Source organism: Hippoglossus stenolepis, chromosome 13 (genome assembly GCF_022539355.2).
Source record: "Hippoglossus stenolepis isolate QCI-W04-F060 chromosome 13, HSTE1.2, whole genome shotgun sequence".
In the NCBI taxonomy this organism is placed as follows: Eukaryota; Metazoa; Chordata; class Actinopteri; order Pleuronectiformes; family Pleuronectidae; genus Hippoglossus; species Hippoglossus stenolepis.
In genome coordinates, this window is record NC_061495.1 from 21,144,452 (window position 1) to 21,165,132 (window position 20,681).

The window sequence follows — 20,681 nt, forward strand, 5'->3', positions numbered from 1 at the left end:
TGAAATCTAAGGTCTATCCAGCCGGGGTGATTGCTTAATGAGAGCATTAAGCATGAACCTGATGTTGTCGGAGAATTTTGAATTGACTGCAACTACGATTTAAAATACCATGTTTGTGAAGAGCTGTGGTAGCATACTCTGATCACATGCAGCATATGTGTGAAGTTATAATAAAAACTGCATAAAAAAATCCATTAAGAGCTTGAATGATCTGAAACATTTAAAAGAAAGAACCAGATAATTATTACATAGAAACATCTGTATGATCAATCAATCTGCAATGGTTTCATTTATTGATTTATCCTTCTATCAATTTTTTCAATCAAAAAAACTCAAACTCTCAGCTGTTTCAATGTGAGCATCAACGATTTCTCGTTTTTATATCATAATAAACTGAGTATGTCTGAGATTTGGGCTGATATTGTTTGAAGATGTAATCTTGGGATTTAGAAAGGAGTTATTGGTATTCATAACAATTTACTGACATTTTATGGACCAAAAAATTATTGATTAGGTAAATAATCTGTGTACTAGGGTGAACAATTGGGGGGAAATGCTTTATTCTACTGCACTTAGGCGTTATTTTTCCATTCACATATTTTAAGCAGGTGTGTGACACAAACAGTTGTCTCTTTCAGTCTAATATACAGCCTCTGTCTTAACCTCTGGGTAACTGCCGCCTCACCCTGCTGCTAAAAACAGAGCAGTAATCTCTCTTAATGCATCCACCTGAAGACCAAAACACTCTCTGAATTCCCTGCACCACACAATCGATAGCCTCCAAACAGCTGCCCGTGAGACCCTCCATGCACACGATCACAAGCTCCATCTCTTCTGACAACAAGGCGACACAGGAATCAGAGGACGACAAAACCCCATGGCCTCTTCAAATGTAATGCCAGTAAAAGTATGTCAGTTATAAATATCACACTGTATTATATAAATACAATGGATCCCATTTGGAGTCACAGGGAGCTCTGTTAGACTGTTATCTATCTATCTAATGTCATGCACTGCGGTAACTTTGGTCCTTGAAACAGTATCAGATCATTTCTGCTGGACATGGGGTTACTTCTGATTGGAAGCTCTGATTGCTCTGATTACACACACACTGCACAAAGTGATGGTGAACAGCTATCGTAAAAAGCCTGAAAAAGTGTGAAGGAAAATTGGCTTTGAGGTGAACATTAGGGATGAAAACCCTTGCTCTGCTTAGAACCCGGGTTCAGTTCTGCTTAGTAAAGGGATTTCAACAAAATAAATTGAGCTGAACACTGGAGTACACACAATTTATTCCAGTGGAAACCTATTGGCGTTCCATGCATTTGCTGCTTTATGAGTAATGATGATGCTGTAATGCCGAAACAACGGCATGAGCTCACTTTTTTTTTGTCAACAAGCCTGAATTTGCACACGTCCCCTTTTAAAATATCTCCAGATAAAAAAAACCATTTAGATCAGAGCCTCATATCTTTGACTTTGACACAGCGTACAAGTTGAAGAGAGCTCTGACACAAGTCCACATTTCAACCTGTATTCATGTTATATTTGAATCAGTACTTTTTTTCTTTCAACTTCACAAGGAAATCTGGGGAATATATAGAATTTAAAAGAGACAATTATTGAAATGTATTAAAATTAGACAAATCACTTTTTTAATGAAAACAATTGCTCAGATTTTACATGCCACTTTCAAGGGTTTTTGGGCCATTACTGCGTTCTGTAAAATGTGCTTTTCATTATTATTTAATTTCTAACTTATTTACAATAATTTGGGTGGTTTTTCACTTTGCGTCTTTTGAGTTGACTCTTGAATCTATTTATATATATATTTTTACTTTGGTCTAACTTAAATTTGCTCTTAAAAAATACATTATGTTTATTATACTACTTAACTGACTATATGTCAAATATGAATATTTTGTAAATCAAATTCAATTCCGCTATTAATATGTATCACAATATAATAAATAGTAAATAATCAGGAAAATCAAATGGCTTTTACAGCAAATCTTGCTCAAATTGATGCAAAAATATGTAATAAAAAAATCCAATATAGCTGCAAAGGAGTTATGCTCAATTATTTGCAATATTGTATTGTCAAAAAAACCCAGAGATGATACCAAAATATAGCTAGTTACAAAAAAATATGTGAAAGCTGACATATCCAAGATTTTAAAGATACAAGATTGAAGATTTCATTAAATTCTGCAGAGCTGTGAGCTGTAACTGAGAAACAATCCACATTAGTTTCATCATCAGCTCCGTACCAGATCAGATAAGGAATACTAAACAATTGTAGAACTTGTACCCTTAACAACACTAAAATACGTTTGCCAGTGTTTTCAATGGTTGCTAGTGTTTTAAAAAAAATCTGTGGTTAAATTTCAGTTTCTGTGAGATGCATTATTTGATCCAATTTCACATGAATTTGGGAAATAAGTTTCTGGTTAACTCCATTAGTTACAGAACTGGAAGACAAAATATTCCCCCAAAAGCCACTTTCCCATCGTGTCTGCAGACGCTCAAATCACAGGCCATTAAGAACACAGACTCAACATTCAATCACTTCCTGTAAATAAAGCAGAGATGGCAAAGCATGAGTCACAATCCTGCTGACGTTGGCCTCCATCACTTGTTTAGTCTTGGAATTTCACTAACATGACATCCTTGAGATACTGGAGGGAGATTTAACACCTCAGACTGTCTACAAGGGTAAGGTCACATCAACGATACTTACTGCTCCTGCAACACATGCAGTTAAAACGGACAGCTGAGGTTTTAAAAGAAGCATTAAATATGGACTATATTGTTGCAGTGTATGTTACGCAATCCTTGTCTGAGCTATCTCAAAGATTTGAGATGATTTTTAACTGCTTCTCCTTATGTGCCATTGCTATAGATGTGAGGCAAATCAATAAAGGAAAAGGACTTAAGCATACATTAATCTCAATTTAGTGCTTTGGATTCACATGATTTTTACATCTTGAGTCTTTTTTAATTTTTCAATAAATCCCTGCACAATAAGAATAATTTAGCAAAGAAAAGACTAATTTCATTGAGTGTAGAAGCCGTGTAATAGCCCCTTCAGCTCTTGAGGTGACACTTTATATTGGCTTTTATAAAATCTTATGATAATTATAATAATGTAAGTGCACAAGTCAACAAAATGTATAGATAAATGTTAGACTCTTCCAGCACAGTGACACCTACCCGTTGATCATGCTCAGCAGGCCCTCCACCAGGTGAGCCAGGTAGGAGACCTGGGCGCTCTCGTCTGGGAAGATGGGCCCGTGCATGGAGGCCAGCTGGGCCAGGCACTGCAGCGAGTCCTGCGCCATGTCCGAGTCCTCCCGAGTCTTCCTGTGCACCTGAGGATGAGAGTGGAGGAAATAGTTTTCATTTTGTTTAGTTTTTACAAATTACTAAAGAGGAATCTTAATCAAGTAAAGGTCAGAAGTCCACAAGAAAGCAGGAGGTACTTTGGATATCTGAACATTGGTGGAAATGAGCGCACTGGGAAAAATAACAGACAGTCTAAAAATATGTGGAAACCCCTGCACTCTGTCACTTTTAACAGCCGACTGAAAAAGCACAGATGGTTTCAGTTTTGTCTTCGTGCCCACCTGCATCATGAAGAGAGACAACAAGGATGGAAAAAGAAAAAAAGAGTCAGGGCTTTCTTCAATTCTCCACATTTCTGTTTTAATAAGGAGGGAATGCTCCACAGAGTAATGTGGTTGGAGTGAGTCTCTCAAACCACCTGCACGACTGCAAAGCATCTCACTGACATCCTCACCCTGGGACTTGAATAAAATACAACAGTAGGACCAAAGAACTCCTGAAATACGAATATAAAAACATTCAGCTGTGAAAATGCTTACATCAACTGAAAAGAAATTACAGGGCTGAGGTTAAAGAGAGGATTTGTTTATAGATTAAAGGAGAATAAGCACAAACATCAAGCGAGGTGCTTTTTAAAAATGGTGACAGCTTTGGCGTATGTGGTCTGACAAGACCTCTATTATGGTTCCGCAGGGAGGTCAGGATTACCAGCAGAGCAACAACCTATTCAGCTAACGACACTTGGGAGCGCTCGACAATAAGGTTGTTTAAAACCGTCTCCTCTACTCCCCTGTGTCTGTTTGTAATAAATGTATATATATTAAAGGCTGCTTCTTGTTGCAAATGTTAGTTGGGGTACGATATTGTGTGTAGGATTCAATTTAGTATTTTGAGCTTTTAAAGATGTGTGCACTGTGCATTGCTGATTTTTAGAATATAATTTAGTGTTTACGTTTAAACTTTTGGACAATTGAAAATGTATTGAATTATTTGAAATGAATCACATTAACATTTCCATTGTTTTCTCTGACCTCATGAAAACACTGCAGGTGAAGGCAGGTCGGGGCAATGCCAAAGCAACAGGCGGCAAAATATAACTAACCATAAAACCATCACAGCCAATCAGGAGCCAGAAAAAAACGCATTAGCAGTTCTGGTTACAAGCCGAAAAACTGAACTTTTCTCTGTCTACATGAGAACACTCAGAGTTCCTGCAGGTTTCAACTAGTGACATTTCAAATTATAATGAGTGAAATTTAAAACCATGTCAAGCACGACAGATACGAAGAAGTAATGCGAAGTAGCCGAGTAGAGAACAACACAGGAAACACAACATTATCTCTCAGACTAAAGGCAGAGACAGTATCAGATGATCAGTTATCTGTTTGACGTTGGTCTTTTTAAGTTTTATCACAGCGTACTAATTTCTATATCGTTGAACCACTGATATAGATTATAAACTTGGCATGCAGGCAAAACATTTCTGTTGAAAAATGAAACTTATTTTAAAGTGCGACAGAAGAACCACTTAAATGAGCATCAACGTAATTGAGGCCTAAAAATTCAGATTATTAACCTCTTAGACTTTTCTTGGACCTTTTAATTCCCCACAGACACTCAACAATGAAAATGACATTTCTGAAAATCAAATTATTTTGTTTTTGAAAAGCTCAGTTTTCAGTGACACTGCATGTGGGTGAAAGCTCGTAGAGAAACCAGTATTTGAAAAAAATAACCACGCACATGTGGACAGAGCCCGAAGTCTTTGCATATCTGTAGTAACCAATAGTTACCACAAAGAATATTTTCCTTATCATAAGTGACCAACCTGTGCTCTTTTTAACACGTAAATGCTCACAATAATATACTTAGGAGTTCTCATTTATTTTATACACCATGTATGATGCAATTAAATGGGCAATTATTTATTATGAATATACTCACTTTATATCAACAGTTTTGTTAGTAATTCTAATTCTTCTTATAACAATTACTGGAAATAATAGCGATGGTGTTTGCAGACTGTTGACTGTACACACATTCTCTGTCGCACCAGTATCAGTTGCAGTTTATATAATTTTTACATCTCCCGACCGCAACCACATACAAAAACAGTCATGGCAAGAAGGAAAAAATATTCAAGAGCATTGCAAATCAAATTTAAGACTTTTAAAAATCTTTCAAAGGTCCTTAATTTGAGGAGAAACAAGGACTCAGGTCATATCCACTAAATACGTTATGGGAGGAGAATTTAAACTGCAAATATTAATGTTTTTATTCATACAAATTTGTTCTCCGTGAAAATTTTATTCAAGTGCAGTATAATTTTTTTAAACTTTAAAACAGAAAAGTAGGCCAAGAATGAAAAGGTGAACCTGCCTCATCCTCTTGTCACTGCATTTAAAAAACATCAGCTGATGCCCGGCAGGATTAATACTCACTGGTGTATAACCCACGACCCCAACAAGCTGAGGCGCAGCAAAATGGCGTGATGATTTTCAACACGTCTATCTTCAGACACTGTGACCCTGGTCTCAAACAAACAGTCGCTCAGCTCGTCTGAGCCCACAGACCACCTCAATCAAAGACTTGGCTGGAGGAGATCTGTTCGACTCGGTCTCATCTCAGTTAAAAGCCGCTGTTGGGTTGTGCGATTGTGAGGTTTGTCCGTGCTGAGCTGTCACACTCCAGCAAGAGAACAGGCATCATTGTCTCCGATTGTGCACAGAGAGAGAGAGACACACACACACACACACACACACACACACACACACACAGAGAGTAAGGTAGTAGCAGTAATAGCAGTGCGAGTCATCACAGCCCTGCAGCAACATGTGTTTCCACTGATGGTTACTATGTGGACGTCTGGAGCTCATCTGTCTTCCTCCTCTGAGCTGCGGCTCTCCCCTCAGCCAGTCCGGAGTCTTTCGCTCTTTCTTCGTCTCCTCCCGTCTCTTTTATTGTCATCCTCTTAGATCCAGAGTAAGTGCTTCTTCTCCTCGTACTATGCCAGCACACAGCCCCATCGCTGAAGCAATCCAACTTTCAACCTCCCTCTCCCTTCTCCTCCTCCTCTTCCTCTCAAATCTTCTCACTTCCTCCCTCCCCAAATTCTTTCTTGCAGCCCTTATCCCCTCCTCTTCCTCCTCTCTCCCCTCTCTGCTCTCCAGCTGGGGTGTCTGTGCTGGTCGTAAGCCACACTGCTGGGAAGAAATCTCAGATGCTAACGTAACGTAGCCACCATAGTCCTTGCTGCTGCCCTCTTCCTGAGCGTGAAGTCATCCTCTGGAAGAGCTCAGAGAGAGGACGGGGGAGGTAGAAGGGGCGGGAGAGGGGGGAGGCGAGTGAGTAAGCGAGAGAAAAAGGAGAGAGGGAGGGGTGGGGAAGACAGCGCAAGGCCAAAGGATTGAACAGCGCGGGGTCTGAAAAAGCAGCTGCACCAGCAAATGATCCGTGCAATTCCAGTAATGTCAGTCGCCTTGAGTCTGACTATAGTTAGAGATACACATGTATGTGTGTGTGTGTGTGTGTGTGTGTGTGTGTGTGTGTGTGTGGTGTGTGTGTGGTGTGTGTGTGTGTGTGTGTGTGTGTGTGTGGGGAGTGGGGCTGATGCAAGGAGAGAAAACAAGGTAGAACAATATGAGACATTTTGGGAACGCAGATCAGATGGCAGTAGATTTTACACACTGATTAATCTGTGGATTTAGTATCAGTGAAGAATCTTTACACCTTTGTCACTGATGCTAATTCGGTTCTTATTATGTTTGCTGTGCTAGCTTACGTAAAAAAGCCAGACCAATGTGGATTTTTGGGGACCGATGCTGATAACGATATATACCACCGCTTGCCCAATGTCAAAAAAAAGTTTCTTGCTACGAAACAAAACTGGATGTCAGTGTTAGAGTTACTTACATTAAAAAAATCTACCATCTGTAAATCATTCAACGGGCATCAATGGCACGACAACATGGGGGAAACCATTGTTTGCCTCAAGTTTAATCTCCACACTCCAACACTACAGGGGAATATGTTTTGTGGACTGATAAGACTGAGGTTGCATTGTTTGGGAGGAACAACCTCCAGTAAATATGGCATAAAAAGGGGAATGCATACCAACATGAAGACATCATCACAACTGTGAAGTATGTTGGAGGGAGCCTCAGGATTTAAAGCTGCATTGCCCTGAAAGCATCACATCATCGATAGGGAAATGAATTTCCAAGTTTATCAAGGGATCTTAGAGGAAATTCATCAGCATGGCTTATGACCAGTTGAAGCCTGACCCCAACAATCAAGTGTGATGTGTTTATAAAAATACAACAGAATGAATCATTGATTCTGGATTCAGATTCAATAAAATTGTCCCAAACCCCAGCATAACTGCACACATTTTGTCAGAAGTATTGGGATTCGACACCAAAGCCTATTACAGAGAGCAAGTATAGCTAAAGAGAAAAGAAAAGGCAAAAGGTAATGAGGGAGACAAACATCAAAGAGGAGGAGAGAACATGAGGGAGAATGCAAGGTAGAGAGTGACAGAGTGTAGGAAAGGAGGAAGGAGGAGGAGATGAGAGTGAGCCAGAGGAAGAGATGGAAAGAAAGAGGAGGGGAGTGGGAGAAAGAGTGAGGCAGGGAGAATGAGGAATGATATTTATAGAAGGAGACAAAGCCTGGTGTCTGTTACCTCGGGGGGCTCAGGGGCTCATCTTTCCGTTTTTTTCAAAATCAACACTGTGCTTCCAACTTATTGTCTTCTGCTCGCTCTTTTCTTCATTCACTCTCTCCTCTCTCGCTCTCTGCCTCTCAGATTGTGTTACTGTCTGCCCGCAGGCGCCTGCTGCAGCCTCATCAGTCTCTGTACTCTACACTGATTCAGTTTACTCGGAAAACACGAATACGCTTCAGCTTATATCCCGTTGTGTGTAATTTTATAGGACATCAATATACAGTACATTACAATATAGTATGTTTGAAATTAAATTGAGAAGCCATTCATGGGTAAAATTACGATGGATTAACGATCGGACGAAATTAAATATAAAACTTGAAAGTTTTACAATATACAACATTAACTCTGGACTCACATATGCTCATTCACTTTGAATGGAGTGACATCATGTTTTGCCGAACTGCATTGTGGTTCTATTGTTGCCGTCGTTACTTGCACTGCATTAGGTTGAGATAAGCTAAAATGTTCACGTAGCAACAGAAACACCAGCTTATCACCTCACGTCAATGTGAAACCGGAGGCAAAGGCGACACACCATCCATCTTTTTATACAGTCTACATGTAAAACTAAAAAATTTAAAAATGTTCACAATACATATCCTGAATAAATCAATTCCTATGGCTTTTTATTGCTTGAAAAATGTATTCAAACAATAAGCTGATCATTAAAATAATAACTTCTGATCAAATCACCTCTGTCAATTAAAGTCTCCATAAATATAGCAGTGAAAACGACTTTGTATTTGTGTGTGCTTATATCAAAGGATGAGTGAGTACAATGTGTGTGAATACTTGTATAACACATGTCCCACGTGGTAGTCTGTGTATGCACGTGTGTTTCTGTAATGTGCGTGTACGTGTCCATTTGATACGTTGAAATAAACCAGATGCGTCGGACATTGTGTATGGTTTGTGTTTGCATGCGGGTACACACTCAATCACAATCTGATGCTGCTCTCTAATCACTCAGAGTCAAACTGAAATTAAAAACCCAGAGAAACAAACAAACTGAAACAAGACAGCTGACGCCAAAATTATAGATGCCTCAGTTTGTGTGAGCTTTTGTGCACTCTCCTTTTCTTCTTCTTTTTTCAAATGGGGGGGGTGCGCACAGTGATCACAAGCTGTTAAAATCGACAAAAACTGAGTGGGTTATTTTGAAGGAGGCCCACAATCAACAGGGTCTTCTTCCTTTTCAATCTCCCATGGTCCATTTATCCTGGAAGCTCTCTCGCTCTCCAGAAAATTGCCTCCACGTTTCACTCTCTCTCCAAATTGTATTTCTCTGTTCCATCTTGTTTCATTGTCTCCCCCATTAAATTATACACACAGCTCTATTCCTTGGTCCATTTCCTCCTTGCTCTCTCTTCCACTCCACTCGAGTCTCCAAACAGCTTTTTCTTTATTTTATGTTCTTCCCCTCATTGCTCCCTCCATCCCCAATGACCCCCCATCCCTGAGTCTGTGGGGCTGTCACCAGCTGAAGTGGAAAAGAGACGAGTGCTCTTCTCTAAAAACTTCATCAGAATCACTTGATGCTTCAGGAACAAAATAACTACTACATGCTGTATAATTATTGAGCTGATTTCCTAAATACGGGTTTATCCTGTAGGTCGGAGGGGAAATTGTGACCTCAGGCCCTGCTGGGACAGACAGGCGTCAACAATGATCTGGCTCCAGTGTAATCTCATTAGTTTGTTAACTCATTGCTATTATTGTCAAAGAAATGGCAGACTGACTTAATCAGCTTTTGTACGCCAATCATGTCTGAGATTTAAACTCCTGTCATCCGGATGGTTCCAGGATAACAGACTTAGTTCTCACAGACCATTTGAAAATTAACCACTTCCTCTCATGCCCACCCGTCTCTTTTTACCACATTGTCCCACTTTTTATTAGCAGAAGACGTCGGCCAAGATGTTAACTCACATGAATGTTCCAAACATTTATCATGTTGTTGTGAACGAGTCTGAATCGCCTGCTGTGTTCTTCATATGTGAGAGGCAAAGTCTGAAAAGTGTTTGGACCCAATTTTCTGGACAATTCCCAGGGCTCATGTCTAAAAATTGAGTCTTTCATTTTTTCATTTATGAATTTTTCTCCAATCCCGCAGATCACTTGAAGCACCAGGATATTTTTAGCCTGTCCTGCACACTCAGCATGCGAAACCACAGATTTTCGACAATGTTCAGATCTGAGGACTGTGAGGGCCGTCCCCAAAGCTTCAGAATGTGTCTCTTGAAGCGGTTCATGGAGGATTTTAAAAGGTCTGCTTTGAATCACTGTCTTGTGATGTGAAGTCAGCCTTATCAGTTTTCATTTTCTTGACTGACTGCATCCAGAACTGACTGATATTTAGTGGATCCCACAAGTCCCCATTTTTGTACAATGTACCCCCATGCCCCAATTACTGTTATATATTTTTTAAGGATGACAGTACACTGACATTTCGTTTCATTTTTCATTAGAGTCCAACCAAGTTTTTCACATATCATTGTTATATAAAAACTACCTCTTCTGTAAAATGAGTCTCTCTTATCACCATAGAAACCTGACTGACAGCAGCCTCCTGTTTGCAAACAACACTGATGGGTGAGGGAGCACTGGAGCCAGTTCATCGGAGACTGACAGACACCCTCCCACAGAGGGACGGAGACTCCCCCAGAGCCCCTCCGCAGGGTGACGGGTGTGTGTGATGGGTGGGTTTATTGTGGTTGTTAACAGGGGCCCCTAATCCTGGGGCCGGGCTCTAATCCCGCCACTGGTCTGCTGTATACTGTGACCCTGATGGCGCGTGTCTCTGAGCACTCCCTCAACACACATAGATGCCCCTGACAGCCTTTTACCCCTCACAGCTGAGGACACGCAGCAGCTGAGACAGCAGACAACCATGTTTAATACAACAAACACAAAACGCACACATTCTTGACTTTCTATAGTTGTGAGGACACTCAGTGACATAACGCATTCCTGGCCGAGCCCATTATGGACAAACGTAATTCTAACTGAAGCCCTAAAACCAAATCTTGACAACAGACAGTAAGATGGACGAAATGACGGCTCCCCAAAAAGAAGTCAAAGTGTCTCAATTGCCACCTGATGGTTGGATGGAGTATAGGTCATAAATCCTGCCTCCTCCATGTTAGCAGATGGGTCATGGGCCAAACCAATAACTAAATACATTTTTGTCAAATGTCATTTTAGGTAGTTCATATCTCACTAATGTATATTCAAGTGTTCATGTGTCGAGTTTGGTTTTAATTATTTATTTGATAACTAAAACAAGGTGAAACTTCAATGTTGACAGCTGAGACTGACTCCTTATTGGTCGAGCCCATATGCCCTGGATGGGTTCGTATCCCGGGTATTTTGTCTTCATTTCTGTATAATGGGAGGAAGTGGAGACGTGTCGTCCATCTTTATATACATCTTTGACTGTCAAACAGCCCATTGAAGTTACGAGGACTGGCAAAATTGTCCTCACAGCTATAGAAAGACAAGTTAACACACTAACAAACACATGCACAACATACAAGCAGAGCAAGCAGACAGGTACACAATACACAAGCTCTAACTGACAGTCCCACAGAGACAGAAATGCACTAACACACAGAAATGCACACAACACAACCAGGGGGATGCTGTAAAACACACACCCAAACCCCCCCCTACACACACACACACACACACAGACAGCTGACAGCGTCACAGGAGCCTTACAATAAACAGTTGAGCTACTAGAAATACCAGAGTGCGAGATGAGACTGAAAGCCTGAAAACTGAAACCAACACAAAACACATTGTGCAGATTCCAGCAGCAAAGAGAACCAGCCGAAAAATGACAAACATTTTTATTCAAGCCCGACTGCGACGAAAGGCCGATCAAATCCTTGATTGGAGCCTGTGTGCCTGCTATATTAAATCTCTGATTACACTCGCTGCTCAGAGCCAATTGCAGTCATTTGTATTTGCTTTGAGAATTGACAATCAGGACAATCAGACTGAAAACTTTTTTCAGCTGCATGATAAAAGGGTTTAGACAGACAGTGAAGGGTGATTATCAAGAATACTACAATCAAGCATCTGCAGATTAGACAAAGGAGAATTATTGTTTGTTTTTCTTTTCTACAAACAGTAAATTAGGTCCTGAGCCAACTTAATGCAAAGTATGTAAATGGTCAAAATGGCATTAACTCAAAAGAGAAACACATTTAGATATGGTGAGTGTACATACGTGTTTTTACTCCGTATTTGTTTCATTTTCACTTTAAACAAGAGGCACACAAGGCAAATAAAAGCCACCATGTCAAAGAGCAACAGAGAAACTCACAGATTTAGATGCTGTTTTTCTGTCCGCAAAGCTGAAGGACAAATGCTTCTGAATTTGATGAATGGAAACTTGAGAGGAAATAATTTTCCACCGCGAAATGTCTCGATCTTTTCGACGCATTACAGATGGAGCCGAGTTGCAAACAGTCAGCTTTCAACCGACAAGTCCGGGGGCACGTTTAACCAATGTGTTCACATCTAAACTCTAATGTTTTACATTTCATGAGAATGTTTTTCATAGAAAAATAATAACATCAAATTTAAGTCGAGTTTCATTTTTAAATTATCTTACACTATTTTAAACTTCTCAGAGCCTCTTTCATCTGTGTATAATCCAAACACAAAATATACAATATTACTGAAGGTGTACTTCACTTATTTTACATCTGTAAAAAATATGAGCACTAAATAGAACCCTATTATTGATCACTACGTCCTGATAAAACTCCTGAATGTGCAATAACAAATACAACCCTGATTAACTTCTGCAAACATCAGAAAACGGTGCTGCTGACAGCAAACCTATCAATGTCATGCAAAGCACTTTCCTGGATTATTCATCTGTAAATCTGCATCAGAGTCATTCAGAGGACCTGTCACAAGATGTTCTCTGTGCTATGTTAGGTCTCACAAATATTACAGGTACAAATGGTGCTCAGGAAGCAGTATTTGGCAATGAAGATGTGTGATTAAGCTGCAGTGGAGCAGAATTTAGTAGCGGGCGTGTTGGAGCGCTGACTTGCAGAGACGACTTCAAACGTGCCAGAAAACACAAACGGATGGGTCACCTCATACTGTATCTTCTGTTTATTGTTGCACTTGAACGCACCATAACATCACAGGCAATGGAAAATACCTCTGACACGTTTGCTCAATGCATTTTCATCACACAAAGGAAGATAAAGATATATAAATTGTGCTTTGTTTGTGACACAACAAAAAGCAAAACCAATGTGAAAATTTTGAAGAATTTGGCTCAGATTTGGTTAGTAAAACAGTGAGCATGCAGCAAGTGCAAGTGTGAGCAGGTAAAAGATAGGTCGATGCTTGTGGCAGGTAAAGGCTAAAAGGAGGATGTAGTGTATGGTGAAAGGCACACTGGTGGATCAGCATCATGCGATGAGCATGCCAGAGAAGTTTGGATGACGCTGAATGGAAGAAGAGCTGACCCGTTTGTTCCACACTTCCCCTCCACACCATTTGCTTAGCCAGCGTGGGCAGTCTCTTAAAACACACAAGTCACTGCACAAAAATACACATTGACTTCACCCGGCGGTCCACTGAACAGTAACACAATAACACGACCCTACTGCAAAGCACCCATAAATCTACTTAATGGTGCATTGAAGAAACCCACATAAGTAGTGAAAACGTGAGATGTGCCAAACGACGAGGTCAAGTGGGATTTCTTTCCCCGACATGAAAAGACAAACTGTCTCTCTCTTTTGATCATAAATAAACCACCAGCTAGAGGTCAGGAGAAAAACCAAAGATGAGGAGAGGGTAAAGGAGGACACAAGAAAACTCTAATGGGAATACATGAGACAGAAATAGTTTGACTTTAGACAGAAAACCTCAAAAGTGACCTCCCTGACAGAAAGATATGGATGGATGGAAAACGGAAGAAGATAAAGACAGATGTGAAGATAAACGGACAACAGTGAACTATAAAATAGCAGAGAGCAAAGAATCTGCAGGTTTTGTTGCAAGTTAATTTAACGTTTTTCCTTTTTCAAAGTGCGGTGTAAAATAAAACCTATAACCAATTTCATCAGTGACACAAACACAAAAAATGTAAAACCGCTGTGGCCTACAAGATTACAAAAAAAACAAAAAACAACTCATACTACAGAGCTCACAACTTAAAAACTAAAAGATTAAATTCAGACTTCCTCCAGGGCTGCAAAATACCCAGAGAAACAGAAACACATGAACAATGGAAGGGATACTCACGGTGAAGAAGAGGTCCATGACACGGGTGTCCAGCAGCGCTTCCCTCCAGGACTCCCCAGGCTTCAGCGTGACGTTCTGCGTGGCCTCAAACATCGCGATGTAGTGGCGCCCCAGTGACCCTCCGCCAGTTAAGGCTAACAACAGCATGTAGTAAAGGAGGAGGAGGAAGAGGAGAAGGAGGAGGAGGAGGAGTGCCACAAACAAAACACCAGCTCCTGTCACTACGCTCCTTCTCAATGGGTGTTTTGGTGTTTGGTTTCTTGTTAGTGGCAGTAGACACTTGTAAGTCACTTGTTAACTAACCCTCCCTCTCATTAACCCTGTCAGCTCTCACCATCTCCTCTGTGGTTGGCTTTGTTGTCTTGTCCTCTCTTCCTTCTCTTTCTCCCTCGTCAGCTCTTCTCTCACCACCGTTTTCCTCCACTTCCTTCTTTCTCACCTTCTTGTCCACTTCTCTCCTTTCACTCTTTAATCCAACTCTATTTTTTCCTGTAATTGACTCTCTGCCACCCTCTTCCCTTCTTGTGTCCTCTTGCTCACCTCTCTTCCCACCAGAGCTTCCTCCTCTTGCACTCAGATTTCTCTTCTCTGCTTCCTCAAGATCTTAAAACACACGGATCAGTCTCTCTCTCACTCCCTGCAGTCAATCGAGACTCTGCCCCTCTGTCCGCTCCTCTACAAGACGTGCTTGAGACTCCTTACTGCTCTAAAACACTCCCTCCAACTCATCGGCCAATCACCTTGTCTGTCCTCCTGAGGGCTTTCCAAGACCAAGGCAAGGCTCTTTTTTTGTCTCCCACGACAAACAATCCTCACACTATCAACACTCTTTCCCTCTTGACAGTTTCCAATGTCTTTTTCTTCTTTTTCTAACAAGAAGCTGTCTCTTCTTCCCCATGTAACACACTTTCTCCTGATTTACAATTTCATCTACACCCACTTCACAACCCACAAACTGCAATTAAATCTTATTTGCTTGTAAAATGTCCCAATTCTTCTTTCTCCCAAACACGTCTTTCTAAATTCACACCCCCACAACACACAGTCTCATTTAAGCGCTCTCTTCGCCCACAACAAGCTTTTTTACAAACCCACAACACACACTTTCTCCCTACACACCCAAAACCCTTCATGTCTTTATTCTAGACTCCTAAACACACCCAGAACATGCGTTTTCCTTAGCTCATCAAAAACAATCCTCCCAAATTAGACTTTTCTTGCACTTCACCCTCACAAACACAATTTCTTCAATCAAAGCATCTGACAAAGCCACAACACTCTCTGCAAACATCCATTGTATTTGTCATATTTGTTAACCACCATCATACGTTTTTACTTTCTCCCAAAAACATACAATCTTTCTCTCCTTATTTGGAAGACTTCCAAATAAATGTACCTAATAGATCAACACAGCAGGTCGATTGGGCTTTTCTCCTCCTCTAGAGACATTTTTTGCTGTAGTTTGTTTGTAGAAAATACAGAAAAACTAAATCTTACCTCACAAAAGAACAACCAATTCAACATTTTTTTATCTTAATCTCTCCAATATTTCATCCATCACAAGACTGAAAAAAACTAAATCCATATTGTCCATTATTTAAGATATTTGATTGAGGACAATATATTTAACTACAACTAGCTACTAATTAACACTAATAATCTGAACTTGTGTTGCTTTAATGGCACCCTGCACGTTTGCTTGTAAAAAATAATGAAAAATAAAAGACAGTCTTCCTCTCATTTTCCATCACCCACACAATCACGTAAAACACACACACACAAACATATAAACTCACACACACACACACGACCATATCAGTGCCCTGCAGCTCAATGACAGCAGGAGGAAACTTTCAGAGGAATGTTCGATCAAAGCCAAACAGCGGCACAGGCCTACGAGGTCACGCATTCCTCTGACACCAGCCCACAGTCACTCCCAGTGCACACACCCCACCACGACACACCACAACACACTTTTCGGTACAAAAGTTGGCACCTGTCTGAGGGTCTGAGCGACTGTGTGTGTGTGTGCATGTGTGTGTCTGTCCAATGCTTGGCTTTAAGGCTTCTTTAAAAATAGTCGTGGTGGAGCACAGGACCTCTAACTGAACTTTTCCAAAAGGAAAGAATAAGAAAAGGATCTGGGAAAAATAAGAGTAAGAGCGACAATATGACTGAGTAAGTTCATGTGTAGTTGTTTTGGTTTGTCAGGTTTAACAATTCATTTCTGATTATAAAAGAACCAGATTTTTCTTTTTTTTTTCTTTGTCTGAATAACTTCCTCATTCAGTTCCCTTTACATTTACCTGGTCCATGAATTGTATTTGTCTAGTGGAAGTTTTCACAAAACTTAATTGAAATGAAAACAGTTTGGCTTATACATTTTATTCTATCTCTTGTCTAATTTAAAACATAATCATCCAAGAGAGAGAGATAGGGGGGAAAATAGAGGAGCTAGTTCGTATTTGGTTCTACAAACATGGAACTGACAAAGTCCTGCAACCTGCAGACGGTGGTCGTCTCCTCGGGTAAGGACCACCATGGTGACAGAGGCCATACAACCGCTCCTAAAGATCATATGACTGAGACAAAACTCACAAGAGACCTCAGGAATGATAACTACACAGCTTCTTCAACTACTTTACACAGCTGGACAGAGATGTAAAAAGGCTCTGACAGCTTGTGACAGAAAAAAAAAAGGACGTTTCAGGAACATAAATTCCAAATTACTCAAGAGAATAATTTAGGAACCACATCTAAATACTTTAAACTGATAATTTAGTAAATTAATATTAATTTCTTGATCAACTGATTTAGAAAAAGTCTGAAAAGAGTGAAAAGAATCCAACACAACTTCACAAAGGAACAAACTTCCAACAGTCAGAAACCACAACAATACTCACTTTACGCTCAAGCAGAAAATGGCCAAAACCAAATTACAAAATAATCTAAATTTTTCATGAAAGATACTGTAACGACTTCAGGAAACAAACTAAAAAGACAGAGAGAGGCTGGTTTACTTCAATTGACCCGCCGAGATACGTATTTAGCCGAAAAATTATTTAAAAAGGGATCAACACACCCAAATTCTAATCAATAATCACAGCGACCATAAGATGTGGCGGTGAATGAAAAACACTGACTCACTCATCCTCTCTCCACTGCAACACACAGGTGAACTGGTGCTTATTTCAATTATAAGTTAACTTAATCAATCAACATGGTCACACAGAATAACAGCAGCAAAACATAGCTAACCTTTTATTATTAATACACAATTAATTAATTGTGGAGGAAATATACATTTGCTGGGTTTCTGTGATAACAGCACTTATTCACTATTTCTGTGTGTTACTAAGACAAAGAAATTGGGGTTGCCTTTTTAATTTTTAAACACTTGCACTGTCTTTGAAACAACTCACATGAACTGAAACTCCAACTGACAGTTGAAAAAATGTCTGACAGTCCCTTCAATCATGTCCAACCTCACATTTAGGGAAAAGACCTAGTTTAAGAGCTGACGAGTAAATTTAGAGGCTCAACTACACTCATTCTCGTCAAAAAAGAAGAACTGTGTATGTGTGTGTCTGTGTGTGTGTGAAGTGCACATGCCTCCAGGGTGACTAATGTAGGCAGAGTGACTCGGACATGTGGGCTGTGGTTTGTTGGGTTTTTAAAAGACATCACCTGCCACGATCTCAACCCTTCCAACAGCCTCAAGAATAACTAATGTGACATGTCGATTTTCCACTGGAAAGATAAGACGCACCGACAGATTAACACACACACACGCACACACAACCAATGTAAACCACTGACCACGAGATTTTAAATCAAACACAAGTGAACAAATTCTCACACCCCGAGTTCTCACTTATAGTCGCCAAATTTGCAGACACATAAACACACGCTGTCAAATCTTAAATAATGTCAACCACAAGTCAAACGCCTGTAAAACTGCTGATGTAAGACTTGTCTGATCCGCCTGTCACTCTGGCTGAGAAACATTAAGTTGAATTTTCCTCTTTTTGAATCCAGTTATGAGATTGCACCAAAGGAAGAAGACTGTTTTCAGCACCACATCTTCAGTGACAGACACTTGAGAATTCTGGTATTTATAGTTTTGCGTGTGACCTTTAGCCCAGGTAGTGTGCACAGCTCTCAACTTCCAAGCATGACGAAGGGAATATAGTCGTCATAAAAACCCTGCCATTCTTCCCATCATGGGTTGTATTTCAGCGAGTGTTGCTGTGCATGACCTTACCACATGGCTACAAAAAAGCATATGCAGGCTGAGCCTTTTTTCTGGACGTAAAAGAGAAGATGAAATATGTGGATTAGAAAAAACAAACTGCAAAATGTCTCAAGGACAGAATTTGGATCATGTTTAATTGATTTGATAATTTTGTTGCTACAAGGTAACAAAAGTTAACTAAATGAATTCCTGGTCAGTAACTTCACAGATCAGATAATATATGGTTATATCAATGACTGTAAATAAAGCTGGACAACGCCTCTCCACTTCGAACCACTGTACAAAAATGATGCCAAAATATCCTGGATACGAGAGCTGCCATCTTGTGCCTTTGACATCATTTGTGTTGAGCAGAGGTCTGAGCAGTAGCGATCGAGCTTTGAGCTTTGAGCCACGGTATTGTGGTCAGTCAGTCAGTCTCAGCTGTCAGTCATGACATTTCATCCTGTTTGTATAGCAGTGGGATTAATCCTCTGGGGATCATGAATGTCTGAACCAAACATCCTGGTAATCTATCAAATATCCATGAAATCTTGAAAAACAAAGCGTTGGACCAACAGTAATACCAGAGTGTTTGCTGGTAAGATTCCTCAACTGGTATATATTTGAAATAATTGTTGACTTGTTTCAAATTCAAATAAATTATTAGTTTCTTCTTGATATTATTCTGGCCAAATGTTGGTTTCCTATCAATTCACTGTGGGAGATTTTTGAAACGTGTAGCCCATCTCAGTGAACAGTTCCCAACACTTTCCTAACAATTTGCAGACAACGTTCAAAACACCTCACAGATTAATCTCAAAGTATCTTCATGACCACCTTAAATAGCCAACAATCAGTTTCAGTAATCTGAACATTTTGCAGGCCTGAACGACCTTCATGCTCAAGGATGGTGGATTAGCGATCTTCTCCTGTATCCTTTATTCATTATGGTTGATCCTCGCAGAGGATGGACCCACTGCACGGGGGAGAGTGGCTGCGCGTCTGCCAGCCGCCGTGCAAAGAGGGCAGCACTATGCTAAGGCGTGTGGTAGGGTTTAAGTGATATATCCTGCATTAAGTCTCCCCCCGCAGCCGCACCATGTGAAATAACAGTCCAGGAATACCTCCTCCACCACCCCCTCCTCATTTTCTGTCCTGTTTCCTTCTACTGTTTGGCCTCCATCTGTTTAGACAGCAGCTGTCATTAATCTTCACTCTACCCAATCAAACCAATAATGTATACACAATGCATGTTCACTGGCAAGTTTATTGTCTATTCATTGTCTATTTATAAGTGAGGATTTGAAATAAAGACATAAAAAATACATGTTTTTGTGTGATGCCTTCACATAAGATAACCAGTGAAACTTGAGCTTTGTTTGTGTCTTTATTGCTAAGTGCTCATTGTGTTAAGTTCTACATTTTTCTTTGCTGTATTAAAATAAAATCAATGTTAAGGATTATCTGTCAGATGATAGACAAGAACGTGTCATGAAGGAACTTCAGCTCAGAAGTTACATGCATCAGCCGAATGTCCATCAGCATTTTAGCCATCTGTATATACACTCCTGCCTTTGTTTAGACAGCAGTAGTTGAGGATTCTCTGCACAGGTCAGGGTCAAGGCAAACATCCAGCATCAGCTTACACACTCCTAATCCTAACCTTAACCTGAGGGGGCAAAATGCCCATAAATTGACCTCTGAACAGCTAATGAGAATCCTGAGCCAGGCCAAGGCTAGTGTTGGACTGACTGCCGTCTTTTCAGCACAAGAATAACCCCCACTGAGGCGGCAGGGGGTTACGGTAGCTTATAGATGTTAATGCTGCTTTTATTGCGCCTCAATAAATATAAGAAAAAAGTAGAGGTTTGTATATTCACAGGACAAGTCAAGTAAGGGGCATCCATATTAATACAATTTCAATTTAGTGTTTCTAAACCTAAAACTAGAATGGCACTCAGTCAAGCACATACCTCCAACCAAGCCTCAATAGTTCCCTTAAATTAAATGAAGCTGCACCAAATTGCACACACTTAAAGATACCAGTCCCCGAAAATGTGCCAGATTCAAGATCCAAGAATTATCCCC

The 20,681-nt window shown here is 40.3% G+C and overlaps 1 protein-coding gene across 2 annotated transcripts in view; it reads right to left on the minus strand.

Annotated features, from left to right (window-relative positions):
• xpo4 (exportin 4) overlaps positions 1 to 20,681 on the minus strand; it is a 48,840-nt gene that overhangs the window by 18,274 nt on the left and 9,885 nt on the right. For both annotated transcript variants that reach the window (XR_007034782.1, XM_035174440.2), the window contains exons 7-8: positions 14,357 to 14,469; positions 3,214 to 3,371 (exon numbers count right to left, since the gene is read on the minus strand). Coding sequence is in view for 1 of the 2 variants with exons in the window: in XM_035174440.2 (XP_035030331.1) it covers positions 3,214 to 3,371; positions 14,357 to 14,469 (271 nt within the window). In the remaining variant the exon portion in view is untranslated. The remainder of the gene's footprint in view (positions 1 to 3,213; positions 3,372 to 14,356; positions 14,470 to 20,681) is intronic.